General features: G+C 45.2%; 1 protein-coding gene across 3 annotated transcripts in view; it reads left to right on the forward strand.

Moving 5' to 3' along the window:
- LOC147105266 (synaptotagmin-B) overlaps window positions 1–18,956 on the forward strand; it is a 1,410,822-nt gene extending 1,391,866 nt beyond the window's left edge. For all 3 annotated transcript variants that reach the window (XM_086011447.1, XM_086011449.1, XM_086011448.1), the window contains one exon: window positions 12,834–18,956. In XM_086011447.1, the coding sequence (XP_085867573.1) occupies window positions 12,834–13,040 (207 nt within the window). In that variant the 3' untranslated portion in view covers window positions 13,041–18,956. The remainder of the gene's footprint in view (window positions 1–12,833) is intronic.
- Window positions 18,957–19,484: the final 528 nt, after the last annotated feature.

A 19,484-nucleotide genomic window follows, 5' to 3' on the forward strand; every position in this document is an offset into this window, starting at 1 on the left:
CTCCAGTGTGTGTTGACCCTGTGCTCCAGTGTGTGTTGACCCTGTGCTCCAGTGTGTGTTGACCCTGTGCTCCAGTGTGTGTTGACCCTGTGCTCCAGTGTGTGTTGACCCTGTGCTCCAGTGTGTGTTGACCCTGTGCTCCAGTGTGTGTTGACCCTGTGCTCCAGTAATTATTGACCCTGTGCTCCAGTGTGTGTTGACCCTGTGCTCCAGTGTGTGTTGACCCTGTGCTCCAGTGTGTGTTGCCCTGTGCTCCAGTGGTTGTTGACCCTGTGCTCCAGTGTGTGATGACCCTGTGCTCCAGTGTGTGTTGACTATCTGCTCCTGTGTGTTTTGACCCTGTGTTTCAGAGTGTTTTGTCCCTGTGCTCCAATGTGTATTAGCTCTGTGTTCCAGTGTGTGTTGACCCTGTGCTCCAGTGTCTGTTGACCGTATGTTCCAGTGGTTGTTGACTCTGTGCTCCAGTGTGTGTTCACCCGGTGCTCCAATGTGTTTCAGCCTTGTGCTCCAGTGCATTTTGACCCTCTGCTCCAGTGTGTTTTGACCCTGTGCTCCAGTGTGTGTTGAACATGTGCTCCAGTGTGTGTTGACCGTATGTTCCGGTGGTTGTTGACCCTGTGCTCCAGTGTGTGTTGACCCAGTGCTCCAGTGTGTGTTGACCCTGTGCTCCAGTGTGTGTTGATCCTGTGCTCCAGTGTGTGTTGACCATATGTTCCGGCGGTTGTTGACTCTGTGCTCCAGTGTGGGATGACCTGTGCTCCAGTGTGTGTTCACCCTGTGCTCCAGTGTGATTCAACCCTGTGCTCCAGTGCATGTTGACCCTCTGCTCCAGTGTGTTTTGACCCTGTGCTCCAGTGTGTGTTGACCCTGTGCCCCAGTGTGTGTTGTCCCAGTGTGTCTTGACCCTGTGTTCCAGTGTGTGTTGACCCTGAGCTGCACCGCCAGTTGACCCTGTGCACCAGTGTATGTTGACCCTGTGCTCCAGTGTGTTCTGACCCTGTGTTCCACTGTGTGATAACCCTGTGTTCCAGTATGTGTAGACCCTGTGCTCCAATGTGTGTTCACCCTGTGCTCCACTGCCATTTGACCTGTGCTCCACTGCTAGTTGACTCTGTGCATCAGTGTGTGTTGACCCTGTGCCCCAGTGGGTGTTGACACTGTGCACCAGTGTGTGTTGACCCTGTGCCCCAGTGTGTGTTGACCCTGTGCCCCAGTGTTTGTTCACCCTGTGCTCCAGTGTGTTTTGACCCTGTGTTCCCGTGTGTGATGACCCTCTGCACCAGTGGGTGTTGACCCTGTTCTCCAGTGTTTGATGACCTTGTGTTCCAGTGTGTATTTACCATGTGCTCCATTGGGAATGACCCTGTGTTCCAGTGTGTGCTGAACCTGTGCTCCATTGTGTGTTGAGCCAGTGCTCCAGTGCATATTGTCCCTGTGCTCCAATGTGTGATAACCCTGTGTTCCAGTGTGTGTTGACCCTGTGTTCCAGTGTGTGTTGACCCTGTGCTCCAGTCTGTGTTGACCCTGTGCTCCAGTCTGTGTTGACCCTGTGTTCCAGTGTGTGATGACTCTGTGATTATGTGTGTGTTGCCCCTGTGATCCAGTGTGTGTTGACCGTGTGTTCCAGTGTGTGTTGACCCTGTGCACCAGTGTGTGTTGGACCTGTGCTCCAATGTGTGTTGACCCTGTGCACCAGTGTTTGTTGACTCTGTGCTCCAGTGTGTTTTCACTCTGCTCCAGTGTGTGTTGACTATGTCCTCCAGTATGTGTTGACACTATGCACCATGGTGTGTTGACCCTGTGCTCCAGTGCATGTTGACCCGGTGCTCCAGTGTGTGTTATCTCTATCCTCCAGAGAGTTTTGACCCTGTGCTCCAGTGTGTCTTGACTCTGCTCCAGTGTGTACTGACTCAATGCTCCAGTGTGTGCTGACCCTGTGCTCCAGTGTGTGTTGACTCTGTGCATCAGTGCATGTTGACCCTGTGCCCCAGTGTGTGTTGACCCTGTGCCCCAGTGTGTGTTGACCCTGTGCCCCAGTGTGTGATGACAGTGTGCTCCAGTGTGTGTTGACTCTGAGCTCCTGTGTGTTTTGACCCTGTGTTTCAGTGTGTGTTGACCCAGTGCTACACTGCCAGTTGACCCTGTGCACCAGTGTGTGTTGACCCTGTGCTCCATACTGTTTGACCATGTGTTCCTCTGTGTGATGAACCTGTGCTCCAGTGTGTGTTGACCCAGTGCTCTCATGCGTGCTGACCCTGTGTTCCACTGTGTGATAACCCTGTGTTCCAGTTTGTGTTGACCCAGTGCTCCAGTGTGTGTTGACCCAGTGCTCCAGCGTATTGACCCTGTGCTCCAGTGTGTGTTGACCCAGTGCTCTCATCCGTGCTGACCCTGTGTTCCACTGTGTGATAACACTGTGTTCCAGTTTGTGTCGATCCTGTGCTCCAGTGTGTGTTGACACTGTGCTCCACTTAGTGTTGACCCTGAGCTCCTGTGTGTGTTTACCCTGTACCCCAGTGTGTGTTGACTCTGTGCTCCTGTGTTTTGACCCTGTGCAACAGTGTGTGTTGACCCTGTGCTCCAGTGTTTGTTCACCCTGTGCTCCAGTGTGTTTTGACCCTGTGTTCCCGTGTGTGATGACCCTCTGCACCAGTGGGTGTTGACCCTGTTCTCCAGTGTTTGATGACCTTGTGTTCCAGTGTGTATTTACCATGTGCTCCATTGGGAATGACCCTGTGTTCCAGTGTGTGCTGAACCTGTGCTCCATTGTGTGTTGAGCCAGTGCTCCAGTGCATATTGTCCCTGTGCTCCAATGTGTGATAACCCTGTGTTCCAGTGTGTGTTGACCCTGTGTTCCAGTGTGTGTTGACCCTGTGCTCCAGTCTGTGTTGACCCTGTGTTCCAGTGTGTGATGACTCTGTGATTATGTGTGTGTTGCCCCTGTGATCCAGTGTGTGTTGACCGTGTGTTCCAGTGTGTGTTGACCCTGTGCACCAGTGTTTGTTGACTCTGTGCTCCAGTGTGTTTTCACTCTGCTCCAGTGTGTGTTGACTATGTCCTCCAGCATGTGTTGACACTATGCACCATGGTGTGTTGACCCTGTGCTCCAGTGCATGTTGACCCGGTGCTCCAGTGTGTGTTATCTCTATCCTCCAGGGAGTTTTGACCCTGTGCTCCAGTGTGTCTTGACTCTGCTCCAGTGTGTACTGACTCAATGCTCCAGTGTGTGCTGACCCTGTGCTCCATTGTGTGTTGACTCTGTGCATCAGTGCATGTTGACCCTGTCCCCAGTGTGTGTTGACCCTGTGCCCCAGTGTGTGTTGACCCTGTGCCCCAGTGTGTGATGACAGTGTGCTCCAGTGTGTGTTGACTCTGAGCTCCTGTGTGTTTTGACCCTGTGTTTCAGTGTTTGTTGACCCAGTGCTACACTGCCAGTTGACCCTGTGCACCAGTGTGTGTTGACCCTGTGCTCCATACTGTTTGACCATGTGTTCCTCTGTGTGATGAACCTGTGCTCCAGTGTGTGTTGACTCTGTGCACCAGTGTGTGTAGACCCTGTGCTCCAGTGTGTGTTGACTATGTACTCCTGTGTGTTTTGACCCTGTGCGACACTGCCAGTTGACACTGTGCACCAGTGTGTGATGACCCTGTGCACCAGTGTGTGTTGACCCTTTTCTCCAGTGTTTGAGGGCCCTGTGTTCCATTGTGTGCTGAACCTGTACTCCAGTGTGTGCTCACCCAGTACTCCAGTGGGTGTAGACCGTGTATTCCAGTGTGTGTTGACCCTGTGCTCCAGTGAGTGTTGACCCTGTGCTCCTGTGTGTGTTGCCCTTGTGCTCCAGTGTGTGTTGACCGTATGTTCCGGTGGTTGTTGACTCTGTGCTGCAGTGTGGGTTGACCCTGTGCTCCAGTGTGTGTTCACCCGGTGCTCCAATGTGTTTCAGCCTTGTGCTCCAGTGCATTTTGACCCTCTGCTCCAGTGTGTTTTGACCCTGTGCTCCAGTGTGTGTTGACCGTATGTTCCGGTGGTTGTTGACCCTGTGCTCCAGTGTGTGTTGACCCAGTGCTCCACTGTGTTTGACCCTGTGCTCCAGTGGGTGTTGACCCTGTGCTCCAGTGGGTGTTGACCCTGTGCTCCAGTGGGTGTTGACCCTGTGCTCCAGTGTGTGTTGATCCTGTGCTCCAGTGTGTGTTGACCATATGTTCCGGCGGTTGTTGACTCTGTGCTCCAGTGTGGGATGACCTGTGCTCCAGTGTGTGTTCACCCTGTGCTCCAGTGCATGTTGACCCTCTGCTCCAGTGTGTTTTGACCCTGTGCTCCAGTGTATGTTGACCCTGTGCTCCAGTGTGTGTTGACCCTGTGCCCCAGTGTGTGTTGTCCCAGTGTGTCTTGACCCTGTGTTCCAGTGTGTGTTGACCCTGAGCTGCACCGCCAGTTGACCCTGTGCACCAGTGTATGTTGACCCTGTGCTCCAATGTGTTCTGACCCTGTGTTCCACTGTGTGATAACCCTGTGTTCCAGTATGTGTAGACCCTGTGCTCCACTGCCAGTTGACTCTGTGCATCAGTGTGTGTTGACCCTGTGCCCCAGTGTGTGTTGTCACTGTGCTCCAGTGTGTGTTGTCCCTGTGCTCCAGTGTTTGTTGACCCTGTGCTCCAGGGAGTGGTTGACCCTGTTTTCCAGCCTGTGTTGATCCAGTGCTCCAGTGTGTGTTGACCCTGTGCTCCAGCGTGTGTTGGCCCTGTGCTCCAGCGTGTGTTGGCCCTGTGCTCCAGTGTGTGTTGGCCCTGTGCTCCAGCATGTGTTGACTCAGGGCTCCAGTTTGTCTTGACCCTGTGCTCCAGTGTGTGTTGACACTCTTCTCCAGTTTGTGTTGAATCTGTGCTCCACTGTGTGTTGATCCTGTGCTCCAGTGCGTATTGACGCTGTGCTCCTGTGTGTATTAACCCTGTGCTCCAGTGTGTGTTGACCCTGTGTTTCAGAGTGTGTTGACCCTGTGCACCAGCGTGTGTTGACTCTGGGCTCCAGCATGTGTTGACCCTGTGTTCCCTTGTGTAATGACCCTGTGCACCAGTGTGTGCTGACCCTGTGTTCCGTGTGTGCTGACCCTTTGCTGCAGATTGTGTTGACCCTGTCCTCCAGTATGTTTTGACTCTGTGCTCCAGTGTGTGTTGACCCTGTGCTTCAGTGCATCTTGACAGTGTGCTCCTGTGTGTATTGACTCTATGCTCCAGTGTGTGTTGACCCCGTGCTCCATTGAGTGTTGACCCTGTCCTCCAGTGTGTGCAGACTTTGTGCTCCAGTGAGTGTTGACCTTGAGCTCCAATGTGTGTTGATCCGGTGCTCCAGTGTGTATTTAACATGTGCTCCAAAGGGAATGATGCTGTGTCCCAGTGTGTGTTGACCCTGTCCTACAGTATGTTTTGATTCTGTGCTCCAGAGTGTGTTGACACTGTTCTACAGTGTGTGTTGAATCTGTGCTCCTCTGTGTGTTGATCCTGTGCTCCAGTGCGTGTTCTCCCTGTGCTCGTGTGTGTTGACCCTGTGTTCCAGTGTGTGTTGACTCCGCTCCTGCATGTTTTGATCCACTGCTCCAGTGTTGGCTGACCCTGTGCGCCAGTCTGTATTCACCATGTGCTCCATTGGGAATGATGCTGTGTTCCAGTGTGTGTTGACCCTGTGCTCCAGTGTGTGTTGACACTCTTCTCCAGTTTGTGTTGAATCTGTGCTCCACTGTGTGTTGTTCCTGTGCTCCAGTGCATGTTAACGCTGTTCTCCTGTGTATTGACCCTGTGCACCAGTGTGTGTTGACCCTGTGTTCCAGTGTGTGCAGACTTTGTGCTCCAATGAGCGTTGACCCGGTGCCCCAGTGTGTATTTACCATGTGCTCCAGTGCGTGTTGACAGTGTGATCCTGTGTGTATTGACTGTATGCTCCAGTGTGTGTTGACTCTGTGCTCCAGTGTGTGTTGACCCTGTGCTCCAGTGTGTGTTGACTGTGTGCTTGTTAGTGGCGACCCTGAGCTCCAGCATGTGTCGACCCTGTGCACCATTGTGTGTTGACCCTGTGTTTCAGTGTGTGTTAACCCTGTACTCCACTACCAGTTGACCCTGTGCTCCAGTGTGTGCAGACTTTGTACTCCAGTGAGAGTGTTGACCTTGAGCTCCAATGTGTGTTGACCCGGTGCTCCAGTGTTTGAAGACCATGTGTTCCAGTGTGTATTTACCATGTGCTCTAATGGGATTGATGCTGTGTCCCAGTGTGTGTTGACCCAATGCTCCCATATGTGTTGACCCTCTGTTCCAGTGTGTGATGACCCAGGTCTCCAGTGCGTGTTGACCCTGTGCTCCAGTGTCTGTTGACCCTGTGCTGCAGTGCGTGTTGACGCTGTGCTGCAGTGCGTGTTGACCCTGTGCTCCAGTCTGTGTTGACTCTGCTCCAGTGTGTGTTGATCCTGTGTATGTTGACTGTGCTCCAGTGTGTGTTGACCCAGTGCTCGAGTGTGGGTTGACTCTGTGCTTCTGTGCGTTTTGACACAGTGTTCCAGTGTGTGTTGACCCTGTGCTCTACTGCCAGTTGACCCTGTGCACCAGTGTGTGGTGACCCTGTGCAGCAGTGTGTCATGACCATGTGTTCCAGTGTGTCTTTACCATGTACTCCATTGGGAATCATCCTGTATTCCAGTGTGTGCTGAACCTGTGCTCCAGTGCGTGTTGACCCTGTGTTCCAGTGTGTGTTGACCGTGTGCACCAGTGTGTGTTGACACTGTGCACTTCAGTTAGTGGCGACCCTGTGCACCATTGTGTGTTGACCCTGTACTCCACTGCCAGTTGACTCTGTGCACCAGTGTGTGTTGACCCTGGTCTCCAATGTGTGATGACCTTGTGCTCCAGTGTGTGCAGACTTTGTGCTCCAGTGAGTGTTGACCTTGAGCTCCAATGTGTGTTGACCCGGTGCTCCAGTGTTTGAAGACCATGTGCTCCAATGGGAATGATGCTGTGTCCCAGTGTGTGTTGACCCAATGCTCCCGTATGTGTTGACCCTCTGTTCCAGTGTGTGTTGACCCTGTGATCCAGTGCGTGTTGAGCCTGTGCTCCAGTGTGTGTTGACCCGGTGCTCCAGTGTGTGTGACCCTCTGACCCAGTGTGTGTTAACCCAGTGCTCCAGTCTTTGTTGATCCTGTGCTCCAATGTGTGTTGACTGCTCCAGTGTGTGTTGATCCTGTGTTCCAGTGTATGTTGACTGTGCTCCAGTGTGTGTTGACCCAGTGCTCGAGTGTGTGTTGGCATTGTGCTCCAGTGTGTGTTGACCCTGTGCTCCAGTTTGTGATGATTCTGTGGTCCAGTTTGTGATGACTCTTTGCTCCACTGCCAGTTGACCCTGTGCACTAGTGTGTGTTGACCCTGTGCTCCAGTGTGTATTTACAATGTACTCCATTGAGAATCATCCTGTATTCCAGTGTGTGCTGAACCTGTGCTCCAGTGAGTGTTGACCCAGTGCTCCAGTGTGTGTTGACCGTGTGCACCAGTGTGTGTTGACCCTGTGCTCCAGTGTGTATTGACCCTGTGCTCCAGTGCGTGTTGACACTGTGCTCCAGTGCGTATTGACTCTGTGCTACAGTGTGTGTTGACTTTGCTTCAGTTTGTGTTGACCCTGTGTTCCAGCATGTGTCGACCTTGTGCTCCAGCGTGTGTTGACCAGGTTCTCCAGTGTTTGCTTGACACTGTGTTCCAGTGTGTGTTGACCCTGTGCTCCAGTGTGTGTTGACTGTGCTTCAGTTTGTGTTGACCCTGTGTTCCAGCATGTGTCGACCTTGTGCTCCAGCGTGTGTTGACCCTGTGCTCCAGTGTCTGTAGACTTTGTGCTCCAGTGTGTGTTGACTCTGTGCTCGTGTTTGATGACCCTGTGCTCCACTGTGTATTTACCCTGTGCTCCATTGGGAATTACCCTGTGTTCCAGTGTGTGCTGACCCTGCGCTCCAGTGTGTACTGACCCTGTGTTCCACTGTGTAATAACCCTGTGCTCCAGTGTGTGCTGACCCAGTGTTATACTGTGTGTTGACACTGTGCTCCAGTGTGTGTTGACTCTGTGCTCCAGTGCGTGTTGACCCAGATGAATATGTGCCTAGAGGAATGGTGCCGGGGGGAGGGATTCAAATTCCTGGGACATTGGAACCGGTTCTGGGGGAGGTGGGACCAGTTCAAACCGGACAGTTTGCACCTGGGCAGAGCCAGGACCGATGTCCTAGGGGGAGTGTTTGCTAGTGCTCTTGGGGAGGGTTTAAACTAAAATGGCAGGGGGTTGGGAACTTGAGCAGGGGGACAAAGGAAAGGGAAACAAGGATAAAAGCAAAAGATAGGAAGGAGACAAACAAAAGTGGCAGATAAATCAATGGTTTAAATCAAACATTGTCACAGTAAAGAATAATTCTAATAGGTCTAAGAGCATTAAAAAAACAAGCCTGAAGGCTTTATGTCTTAATGCGAGGAGCATTCGTAATAAGGTGGATGAATTAACTGCGCAAATAGAGGTAAACGAATATGATTTGATTGGGATTACGGAAATATGGCTCCAGGGTGGCCAAGGCTGGGAACAAAATATCCAGGGGTATTCAATAGTCAGGAAATATAGGCAAAAAGGAAAGGGAGGTGGAGTATCATTACTGGTTAAAGAAGGGATTAACACAATTGTAAGGAAGGATATTAGCTCTGATGATGTGGAATCTGTATGGGTAGAACTGAGAAATACCAAGGGGCAGAAAATGTTAGTGGGAGTGGTATATAGACCTCCAAACAGTAATGCGGCGGTTGGGGATGGCATTAAAAGGGAAATTAGAGAAGCGTGCAAAAAGGGCACACCAGTCATCATGGGTGACTTTAATCTACATATAGATTGGGCTAACCAAATTAGTAACAATACTGTGGAGGAGGAATTCCTGGAGTGTTTACGGGATGGTTTCCTGGACCAATATGTCAAGGAACCAACCAGAGATCAGGCCATCTTAGACTGGGTATTATGTAACGAGAAAGGATTAATTAGCAATCTTGTTGTACGAGGCCCCATTGAAACTTATAAAATTCTGGCAGGACTGGACAGACGAGATGCAGGGAGGATGTTCCCGATGGTTGGGGAATCCAGAACCAGGGGTCACAGTCTAAGGATAAGGGGTAGGCCTTTTAGGATAGAAATGAGGAGGAATTTCTTCACCCAGAGAGTGGTGAACCTGTGGAATTCTCTACCACAGAAGGCAGTAGAGGCCAATTCATTAAATATATTCAAGAAGGAGTTGATATATTTCTTAAGGCTAAAGGAGGGATCAAGGGGTATGTGGAGAAAGCAGGGATCGGGTACTGAATTTGGATGATCAGCCATGATCTCATTGAATGGCGGAGCAGGCTCGAGGGGCCGAATGGCCTACTCCTGCTCCCACCTTCTATGTTTCTATGACCCTGCATTCCAGTGTGTGTTGACCCGGTGATCCAGTGCATGTTGACTCTGTGCTCCAGTGTGTTTTGACCCTGGGATCCAGTGTGTGTTGACCCTGTGCTCCAGAGTGTTTTGACAGCTGTTCTCCACTGTGCTCAAGTGTGTGTTGACCCTGTGATCCAGTGTGCGTTGACCCTGTGTTCTAGTGTGTGTTGACCCTGTGCACCGGTGTGTGTTGACCTGTGCTCCACTGCCAGTTGACCCTGTGTTCCAGTGCGTGTTGACCCTGTGCTCCAGTGCCTGTTGACTATGTGCTCCAGTGTGTTTTGATCCTGTGCTCGAGTTTGTGTTGACCCTGCTCTGGCATGTGTCAAATGGATTTTTGCCATTTTCCTGTGCTGAAATATAAATTGCTAGAGTATATGTTGGCTGCATTTTGGAATGTATGGTGTTCTTGTTTTGAACTATATATTAATCCTGTGCTGTGCCTAACTTAACATCACCTAATTAAGGAACACCTACTTTCACAACAAATTGATTTAAAATTAATATCTACTGCATGAAAATATTAGAAGATGAATTGGTGTTTGACTATCACTGTGAAAGCTATTTTGCATGTTTTTCTTCTGATGTTCCCCAGAAAGCTTTATTTTTGCATCTTCCACTATAGTACAGAGATCTGTGTAGTGCTGCCCTTCCTGTTTGGAATCTTAATTCATGGACTCTTAAATAATGAATAACTAACAAAGAACAGACGTGGAAAATATTCCACCATCAGTGGTTAAGTCCAAAACGGAAAATTATGTCAAAAAAACTGTCTGGGCAAAGAAAATGATTCTGTACTGTGTGCAGCAGCATGGTGTTAGACTTTGACAGCACACCTGGAGGGACACGGAGTTGGTTGGCATTAGGTCCCGATCAGTGTGATTCTAAACTATTGAAAGCCCACACAGAAGGCAGCTGAAAGTAGACCAAGTGGCAGTAACAGCTAGGTACTGCAGTTGGCAATAAGCTTTGTGGTCTCAGAGGAGCATTGCTGTTGTCCATGTGTCAGGACAGTGAGATTTCATTTTTGCCATGAGGTTCAAGTGCTTGGCACTTCAGTGTAATCAGTGGCAAACTGGTCCACGATCTGTTTTATCGGGGACTCTTAAACCACAAGTGACCAATCTGTGACAGCCAACTGCATCGGATATACTTGATTAGGCATATACAAAATATATTAGAATTGTAAATGACCTGCCTGCTTGTCACAGTTAGAAGGGTGGAAATGCCCTTTAAAAATAACTTTCCTAAAATGTATTTCTGAAATTCATGGCAGGAAACATCTCGCTGTTTCAGGCTCATTAACCACAGCTGCTATGAAGGCAGGTTTTTCTGTGCGACTGATACCTCTATGAATAGAAATGTTAATGAGGTTACAATATATCACAGAATCACAGAAACCCCACAGTGCAGATAGAGGCCATTTCGGCCCATCGAGCCTGCACCGACACATATCCCACCCGATCCCCGTAACCCCTACACCAACACATATCCCACCCTATCCCCGTAACCCCACATATTTTAATCTCCCTAACACTAATGGTCAATTTATCATGGCCAATCAACCTAATATAGATTGAATGCAAATTAAATGTCCTTTTATAGTGAAGCAATACCATGATGTCAGTGAGATAAATTACCATTCAGTGAATTCTTACAAAACAGGAACCTTCATTCAGTTTTTTAAAAAGTCTGTTCTGAAGTCACATGATTAATAACTTCTCATTTCTCTTCGCTAAGATTTAGATGATGGTGTATTTCCCTTGACTGAAGGCTCATTAGTACACTTATTTGAATAGAAAGTCAATCTTTTCCTTTCAGCTTTCATGTGTGTAGTTGTTGAAATGATTCTATTATTTTCGATTTCTTTGTTTTTGCATATGATTGTTAAAATGAACTTGTTTCACAACAATATAGATATTTAGCAAAAAGGTGACAAAGTTCAAATTTAGTTTCACTGCTGCTGACCATGAAAAGTAACTTTCGTGAAATTAGAAAAGATTGTTTGCTGCAAGGAATTATTGCTTGGTGTTCATTTTGTAGATGTGTTAAAATATAGCCAGCACACATATAAAGTATTGCAGCAATGACACTGTTTTTAATCCAGGGACCATTCCTATTTAAATCATAAAAATGGACATGGGACATTCCAGTTAACAGTGCCTCCTGGTGGCCATTTATTGGGTATTACAACATGCAGAGGAATCCGTGGTCCAGACTGTGCTGCCATCCCAGTTGGATGAGGCAGGGTTTGAAGGGGGAAAAAAAGAGGGTATAATGTGGGAACAATTGCCAGGCCATGATATAAGGAGTTCAAGTTAGATCAGAAATTGCGAACAGCCTTGTAATTGTTATATGCTCTTCACATTTTCTTTATGTCCACTGCCGGTGCCCCAATTTTCTGTTTATCTTCTCTCGTCCTGAAGATAATGATCCATGCTGGGTTACAGCAGTACGGGTGCCAATTATCTTCAAGTACCTCATCTAAGTGGCTATTCTTCATTTGTGGGCCTACACAGGCAATGTTGGCGGTTAAGCACCTCAGAGCTTAATTAAAATGGGATTGCTCGTAGGATACAATGTGGGTTTTACAGTGGGGTCACTGGATAGCGATGAGGAGTGGAGACCTCTGATCATTGCTCCTTTCCTCGTCCCAGCCAGTCGTTGCTACCCAAGATCAGCAAATACAGCACAAACAAGGAATCAAACCTCAAACTTTGATGGTCTCTGTTGCTCAGCCTCACACTGGGTATCCCATTTACCAACTGTGCCATACTCGTCATGTGTTCGCATACTACAGTCTCTGTTCAGTGTATAAACCCTGCCATTTTCTGACAGAGCCTTGATTTCTAAAGTACAGGGTTAGAAAGCTGTGTATTACGACACCCTTTAAAAAAAATCTTATGTTCAATTAAAAAAGAAATTTCTCCAACTAAGTAATAGTGATAGAATGAGGACATTTGGAAGTTTTATTGAATGTTTGTTGTGTTCTGTGGTTCTTCAGTCCTTCTTTATCTCTGCGATTAGTAGATAGCAGTGAAGAATAACATCTGCAGCAAGCTACAGGTGTCAGTGAGATTTGCTGCACCTTTACACAGAATTACCCTGCAGCTGGTTAAAGGGGAAGCAGTCTCTAATATGTGCACCGTATAATCAGCATCAATTCTGCTTCTAATTGCACTAAATCTACCAAGAGCATGTCCAACTGATATTACAGGATTAGACTTTCCCCCCTATTGTTTTACTGAGCCTAAAATTGGTGCCTAGAAGTAAATTGTTATGAAGTGATAATTGCTTTAAAAGTACCCAGCTATTAGTGGCACACAACAATCATCTTGTGGTTTTTTTATTTAACATGCAGAAAGTCCAGGTTTGCGTCACAGTCTTGGACTACGACAAGATCGGAAAGAACGATGCCATCGGCAAGATATTTGTCGGCAGCAACGCCTCGGGCACAGAGCTTCGACACTGGTCAGACATGCTGGCGAATCCCAGGCGGCCTATTGCACAGTGGCACTCGCTAAAACCAGAGGAAGAGGTCGACGTAGCTCTTGGCCTCAAGAAGTGAAATCATTCCCACCGTCCCACAAACTTCTCATTGATCAGATGCTATCAATACCTCAGTTATGCGCCATTCTCCATTAACCCTTTGGGGGTTACTGTAGCATCTTTGCACCATGACAAAAATATATGCAAGTTTGATGTGTTTTGTATTTTCTTTTTCATTTTTAAGATTATTGTTACAAAAAGAGTTACGGAATTTGTGTTTTGTACTTTAGAACCTCGATACTCAAACCTTTTAATTTTACACAATCTTGTAGTTAATCATTGATGGAATATCTATGTTTTGAAAGGTGCAAGAAAATCCAGTACTCAAAGGGTTAAGACATGATTAATTTTGGTACACATTAACCACCATAGTTCTGAACAAATAAATAAGCCATCTGAGCCTCCAAGTTGTATTCCAAATTTCCCTAAATGCTCACTTCTACTTTCTGCAGTTTTAGCTCTATTATGAAACTCGTGTTGATAATGCATGATGATAATCTACTGTAAATAGCAGCATGTTCAATGCAAACTCTTGTGTAGGTGTAAGTTGTCCATGGTTTACAATCACATGCATCTGCTGTATATTTTTATGATGATGCTTGTATTTTACATGATGTGAATGGACTAGAACAAGCTAAAGTGAAAGCCAGTCACTTGATTCACACCCGAAGACTGGTAGAGCATTGACATCACATCATGGTACTAAAGTGAAGCCTTTGGTGGCCCACCAAGTGGAGAAAGCTGCCATTCCAAATTGTTGTTCAGACCCAACTCACTGTTCACTAAGGGATGTTGCAGAGGCCTTTTTTTAAAGTCATGTCTGGTTGAAAGGCTTTGTTTTGGTTTAAAAATCAGATATTGTGTTGAGAGAGAAGTCTCAAAAGGATAGAAGTCCTTATCTACCAAGTTCCCAGAGGAAGTCATAAAAGTCTTGTAGGGGCCTATAATGCACTTTCAGAAATATCTGTCTGGATGCATAAACAATGAACAAAGATAACAAACCGTAGTGATATGGGTGCCTACTGGGGACATAGCAACCTTTTAGAGACTGGAAAGTTCATATTCCTCATAGGCTTCCACCTTGCGTTCATGGCAATCCAATCAGCTTGGTTTCCATGGTGGAGATATTTCTCAAACTGCATGCTACTCCCTTATAGGCACCTATAACACAGTCCACATCTGTTCAATTCAAATAGAACTTCACTCATCCCAATCAGGAGTGCATTGACCATGACTTTACAGCAATTATATGCAGTCGAATGATTTTTGTTCTAAAGCAAAACAGAAGTTGCCTACCTAGAAAAGCTTGTTTTATTTCCATGGAATCCAGAGAGCTATTCTGAAAACCAATTTCACTACAATAGGAGCTTCATACACCTAAAATTAAAAAAAATAAGATTTTGTACTTATATTCAAGTCAGATTCGAATGAGTTTGGTGGGGTAACATGGAATTTGGGAGGAGGATATTCAACATAATACGTTAAATCAAAGGCACAAGACTGGTATATACGGTTTGAGGGAAAACTATTTGCATAATTTACATAGTGAAATCTCATAAATATTTATTATTCACATCACTTAGGTTGAGATGAAAAGTATAGAGTAACAGGATGCCAGCAAGGCACATAATCTCCCCCCGGCCTCCCCTCTACCTCCCTGATATGTGATGTTGCACTTTGCCAGTCTGCTGCTGCTGATCACTGTGTGCACTGTTAGGACAAGAATGATTGCTGAACGCAATGTAATGTTAACATTAACTTGAGAAGAATAAAATGCACTGATGTCTTTAAGATTACGAAATGACTGAAGAAGTTACCGTGCATTGCAATTTTGATAGTCAAAATTGATGGTCTGTTTGTACAGTAACAAATCTTACTAATGAAACTGCCTAGGACTGAATTTTTTGATGGATTATTATAATATTACCTTTCGCTTTAAAAAGATTGCAATCATTAAAGTTTTACTGTACAGAGACACATTAATATTAATGTCCTTAAGCTTTTTTTTGCCATTAGTCATGTTCGCTGGCTGCTTGATATTAAGCTGATGTTGAGTGAGGTGTACTTTATCCTGTTTTTACAAAATGAGAAAAGTGAACGTATCTGACACCCCTCACTGTGATACTCTGTTACGGAAGGAGAATCTTTCTTACAGCATGAGTGGTGTTGCTGTCCTCTAGCAACGAGTACAATTCACAATCCCTCTCCCGCATCCTCTCTCACACCCCCGACTATGCCACTCCAATGTGCACTTGGGATTTGCATTTGAATTTATGTGCACTTGGGAGTTCGGATGAAAGGAGATGTTCTGACAAATGAATTCTGTAAATATTTCAGCCAAAAATCCTGCCGAACAAATGAGTGAATGAAAGCACGAACCCGGGTGAATATTTGATTCGCAAGTCAGAAAGCTGAAATACCTCATTTACTGGTACGCAAGCTCTGCTGCCCACACCTTCTCCTGCAGTGAGAAACTGGCAGATTCCTTCAGGCAATCACATTGTTCCAGGCAAATAGACCAGGTTGGCCAAGTAACTAAGTACGTACTGAAGCCACTAATATTGAGGGGGAATGTATGTGCCTTTGCATACATTTCTAAAGAAGCCGATGGGGCAAATTCACTGGCTTTGAAAGTTTGGGCATATCTGTTAAGTCCTATAAAGTCTTGAGTAACAGCAATTTTGATGGGATGGGAATCAACTTCAATTTAATTTCTCCAGAAGGCTTTTGTACACAACAGCATTGAGTAGCACCGGGACACTTTCATGTCAATTTCTGCAAAAGTATATTTCAAATAAGTGAATATAATTTCATAGAAAATAGGTCATTACGCAGGAAGAATTTTCTTGTAACTGCATGAATTTGGTTGAGATATTTTCTTGTCACTTGTAGATATTTATAAAACTAAAATAATGAGTTAGTAAGTGCCACCGAGACATGTAATTGTCCTTACCTTGTTAGATGTTGAAGAATGGAATTTAATGCTGCTGGTTTGTGGGTGTTTTCTTTGTTGGGTGCAGTTTTGACATCCGCTGCCTTGCTGACGGTGTTAGAGCCAAAACTCTTGGCTGACAGTTTATTGTACCTAAGTGTCATTTCTTAAAGCTACTGAGTTGTCAAGTAAAGACAACATTGTGATTTGGATTGAGTTCAAAATTGAACAGTGGAGAACTGAAGGCATAAAAATGGTTCCTAGACCCAACTGATCACATGCTTTAAATTTGGAGAGTCATGTGGTACTAAATTGAGACTCTTGATTGCCTGTTCCTAGGAGACTGTTAATATAGGCTCACCTGTTGGTCATTGCTCATAGCTATAGTTTGCCATCTACATATGATCATGAATTAATGACTGTTAGAAGAGATAACCTGTAGTGGATTTTGTAGCTTTTTAAAGTACCCAGTCAAGAGCTAGCATGGTTTTCTAGTCCTGTTACAGTGACAGCGCTACTGTTGGACTGGACACGTTTTTTTTTATTGGTTGTTTCAATAAGAAAATCAGTTTTAAGAATACTAGGCAATAGTTCTTGTTACAGACCAGGAGAACATTGGCTATCAGTTTTGAATTGTGTTCTTTTTATTTGGCACACAAGAATATAGATTCATTTTGTAACTTAATTTTTGTTATCTGTAACATGAAGCCCATAGGCACCGACAGTAAGAGATAATGTCCTACCATTTGAAAGCCCACTGCTATGAGGTTATTTTACTCTTCTGGCTCGGCTTGGAGTCTATATTAATACCCTGATTATACAGAAGCACTGTGTGTGTAGGTGGATACTGTATGCTGCACAAAAGACACATTTGTGCCATTACTGTAGTGTGAAGTGGTTCTGTAAACTCTGATGAGTAGCAGCCTTCTGGAACAGCACAATGAACTGCCTTGGTATCCAGGGGAATGGAATATAAATTACTGACTCCCTGCATTCCAACCTGGGAAACTCGATTACAGTTCAGCTGTTGCCAACAGATTTTTTTTTTTAATCAATACATCATCACTGACTGGTAAAGACAAAACACAAACAAGTGGCTGTGAGACCAATTCTACTAACGTGTACCTGTCTAGCAGTCACTCTTGCCGGCTAAAATGGATCTCCGTTAGATATAAAAGCTTCACATCCTCATTGGGATTTAACTGTAATCTTCAGATGAAATAATGGTGTGCGCTGAACTCACGCGGCTGAGGGAAATCTCTTACAGATTTATGGACACGGGACTTTTTAATTTTTAACTTTACTTAGAATGGCACTCTTTTTGCTGTTGAACATTTATCTGGTGTTACACTCGGATGAGATTGAAGGCAGCAGAGCAGCGTGTAATCGGATAAAAAATAAAGAGATAGAAAATAATGTTAAACTAAGACCAACATATATTTCAATTAACATTGAATAAATTAGTAATATATAATTTAGATACTCATATAATTGACTAGTATATCAGCAAAACACATACTATACTTGTAAAAAGGCAAACTTATCATGTAACTGCCACTAAATGCTTAAACCATAGAGACACAACCATTGGTTCCTTCAGCTTTCACTACATTTGCCATTACAGGCCCTGTGTCACTTTCAGTTAGCAACCTTGATTCTAAAATAATTTAAAATTCAGTTGAATTGTCTTTGCCTTGCCAAAAGATTTCATATATGTTTCTCACAAGGTACAACAGTATTTTGTAGAAAAATAGATTTGGGGCTTTTTCTGAGACAGTTATGCTTAAAAATATTTCTGGATGTAGAAATTCCTTCTGTAGCGAAGCCCTCTCTAATATCACATGCACCTCTTCATTGGTTACATTTTATTTGATACTCCCCTTAACATTTTCCTCACTCGAGTGACAATTCCTTCCCTGGCTAAATTACTTCTTTATAAATCTGAAAATAATGTAGTTTTCAGAGGACATTGCTGTTTCGTTATTGTTCCCAACTCTTTGCTATCAAAGAAATTATTGTCTCCTTAAAGTGTTCGACTTGGCTTCCCTCCTGTCGTTTCTCTTATTTGGGTCACACATGTAGATGTGTCTGAAAATAGCTTGGCCTCCTGGGGAACCACCAAGGACTCCTAGACCTTCTGTAAGAAAACAGACTTCAGCATTATTTTCCACATGTAAATGAGCATTGGCAACTTGACAAGCCAAATATATTAAATTAGATCTTTGGATGCCTTCCACTTAATGAATTGAAGCCTCCTGAAAATTGAATTGAAAACGTGTGATGCATTGGACTGTACTGTGAGGTAGCTTGCTCATAAAAGTGTCAGAATGAACAGCCTCTGTCTAACCTGCAATAACTTACTCCAGGTGAGTGTCCTACCAAATGGAATCAAATGACCTGAAGCCCATTCTTGTGTTTCCACCTCCAGCATTCACACTATTAAACTAAAAAAAATGTAATGAAACTTAAAGACCTGTGTAAGCCAGTGAGAGTTGTTAAAATCAGAAAGGTTTTAACTGTGAAGAAGGGAAGTGGCTTCGGTCAGTGTCAGACAAATTACATTCCAGGAAATCAGATTTGACACACAGTCAAGGCAATAATAAATAAATTTAAGTTACGCATTGAGTTCTGCCAGTGTAAAGTTGATCTCTGAACAGCTATCATAGAGCAGAAAAGCTATTTCTTAATATTTTGAAAACAGTAATCAGTTGCTAGATACAGCAATCTAAAACCACTTGTCCTACATGTACAAATATGTATGTTACGCTGCCTGTCTGTGCAATATACAGTATATGTGTGAGTCATTGTGTCATAAATAAGCGTACTATGTTTTTTTTAAACCATCTGCTTGTTCTGTCTGGAGAATGCAGCTGTACTGTCCTTCATTTTGATGAAATTTTGTACATTTTGTTTCTACTTTGTGTGAAAAAGTTTGTTGTGTAGTTTGAAATTACATAAGGGAATGTAAAGCAGAGTCCATTAAAAATGTCTCATATCTCACTGTCCAAGTGTTGCCTGTTTGCTGACCTCGAAGCTTTGAAAGATGGAAAGCTACTTATAGACGGTGTGAAATCCGTCCCACAGTTTAGCATTTGATGCCCCCTCTCCAATTTCCTCCCTTCCTATCCTGGCGGTGCTGACTGATACTGTAGGTAAAATTCAATGGACATTTTCTAATACCTCACCCAACAGGCCATTTTTCACTCGGGATCTGAGATGGTTAATGTTGCAAGCTATTTAATTTTGGTGCAGTGGCGAGGGCATCACAGCTGAGCTTTCTCTGTCTTCATCCAAGGTGTGCACTCACACACACACATGTATGTACACTCACCTGCATACATGTACACACATACTTACACAAATCAAAGGATATGGAGATCGGGCAGAAAAGTGGAGTTGAGGTCGATGACCAGCCATGATCTTATTGAATGGCGGAGCAGGCTCCTGCCCCTATTTCTTATGTTCACACACATGTACATACACACATGTCCCAAGCACGTGCACACACCTTTTCTGGTAGAAGTCACTGGA

The sequence above is a fragment of the Somniosus microcephalus genome, chromosome 18 (assembly GCF_052327205.1).
Source record: "Somniosus microcephalus isolate GS21.2 chromosome 18, FLI_Smic_1.0, whole genome shotgun sequence".
NCBI lineage: Eukaryota > Metazoa > Chordata > Chondrichthyes > Squaliformes > Somniosidae > Somniosus > Somniosus microcephalus.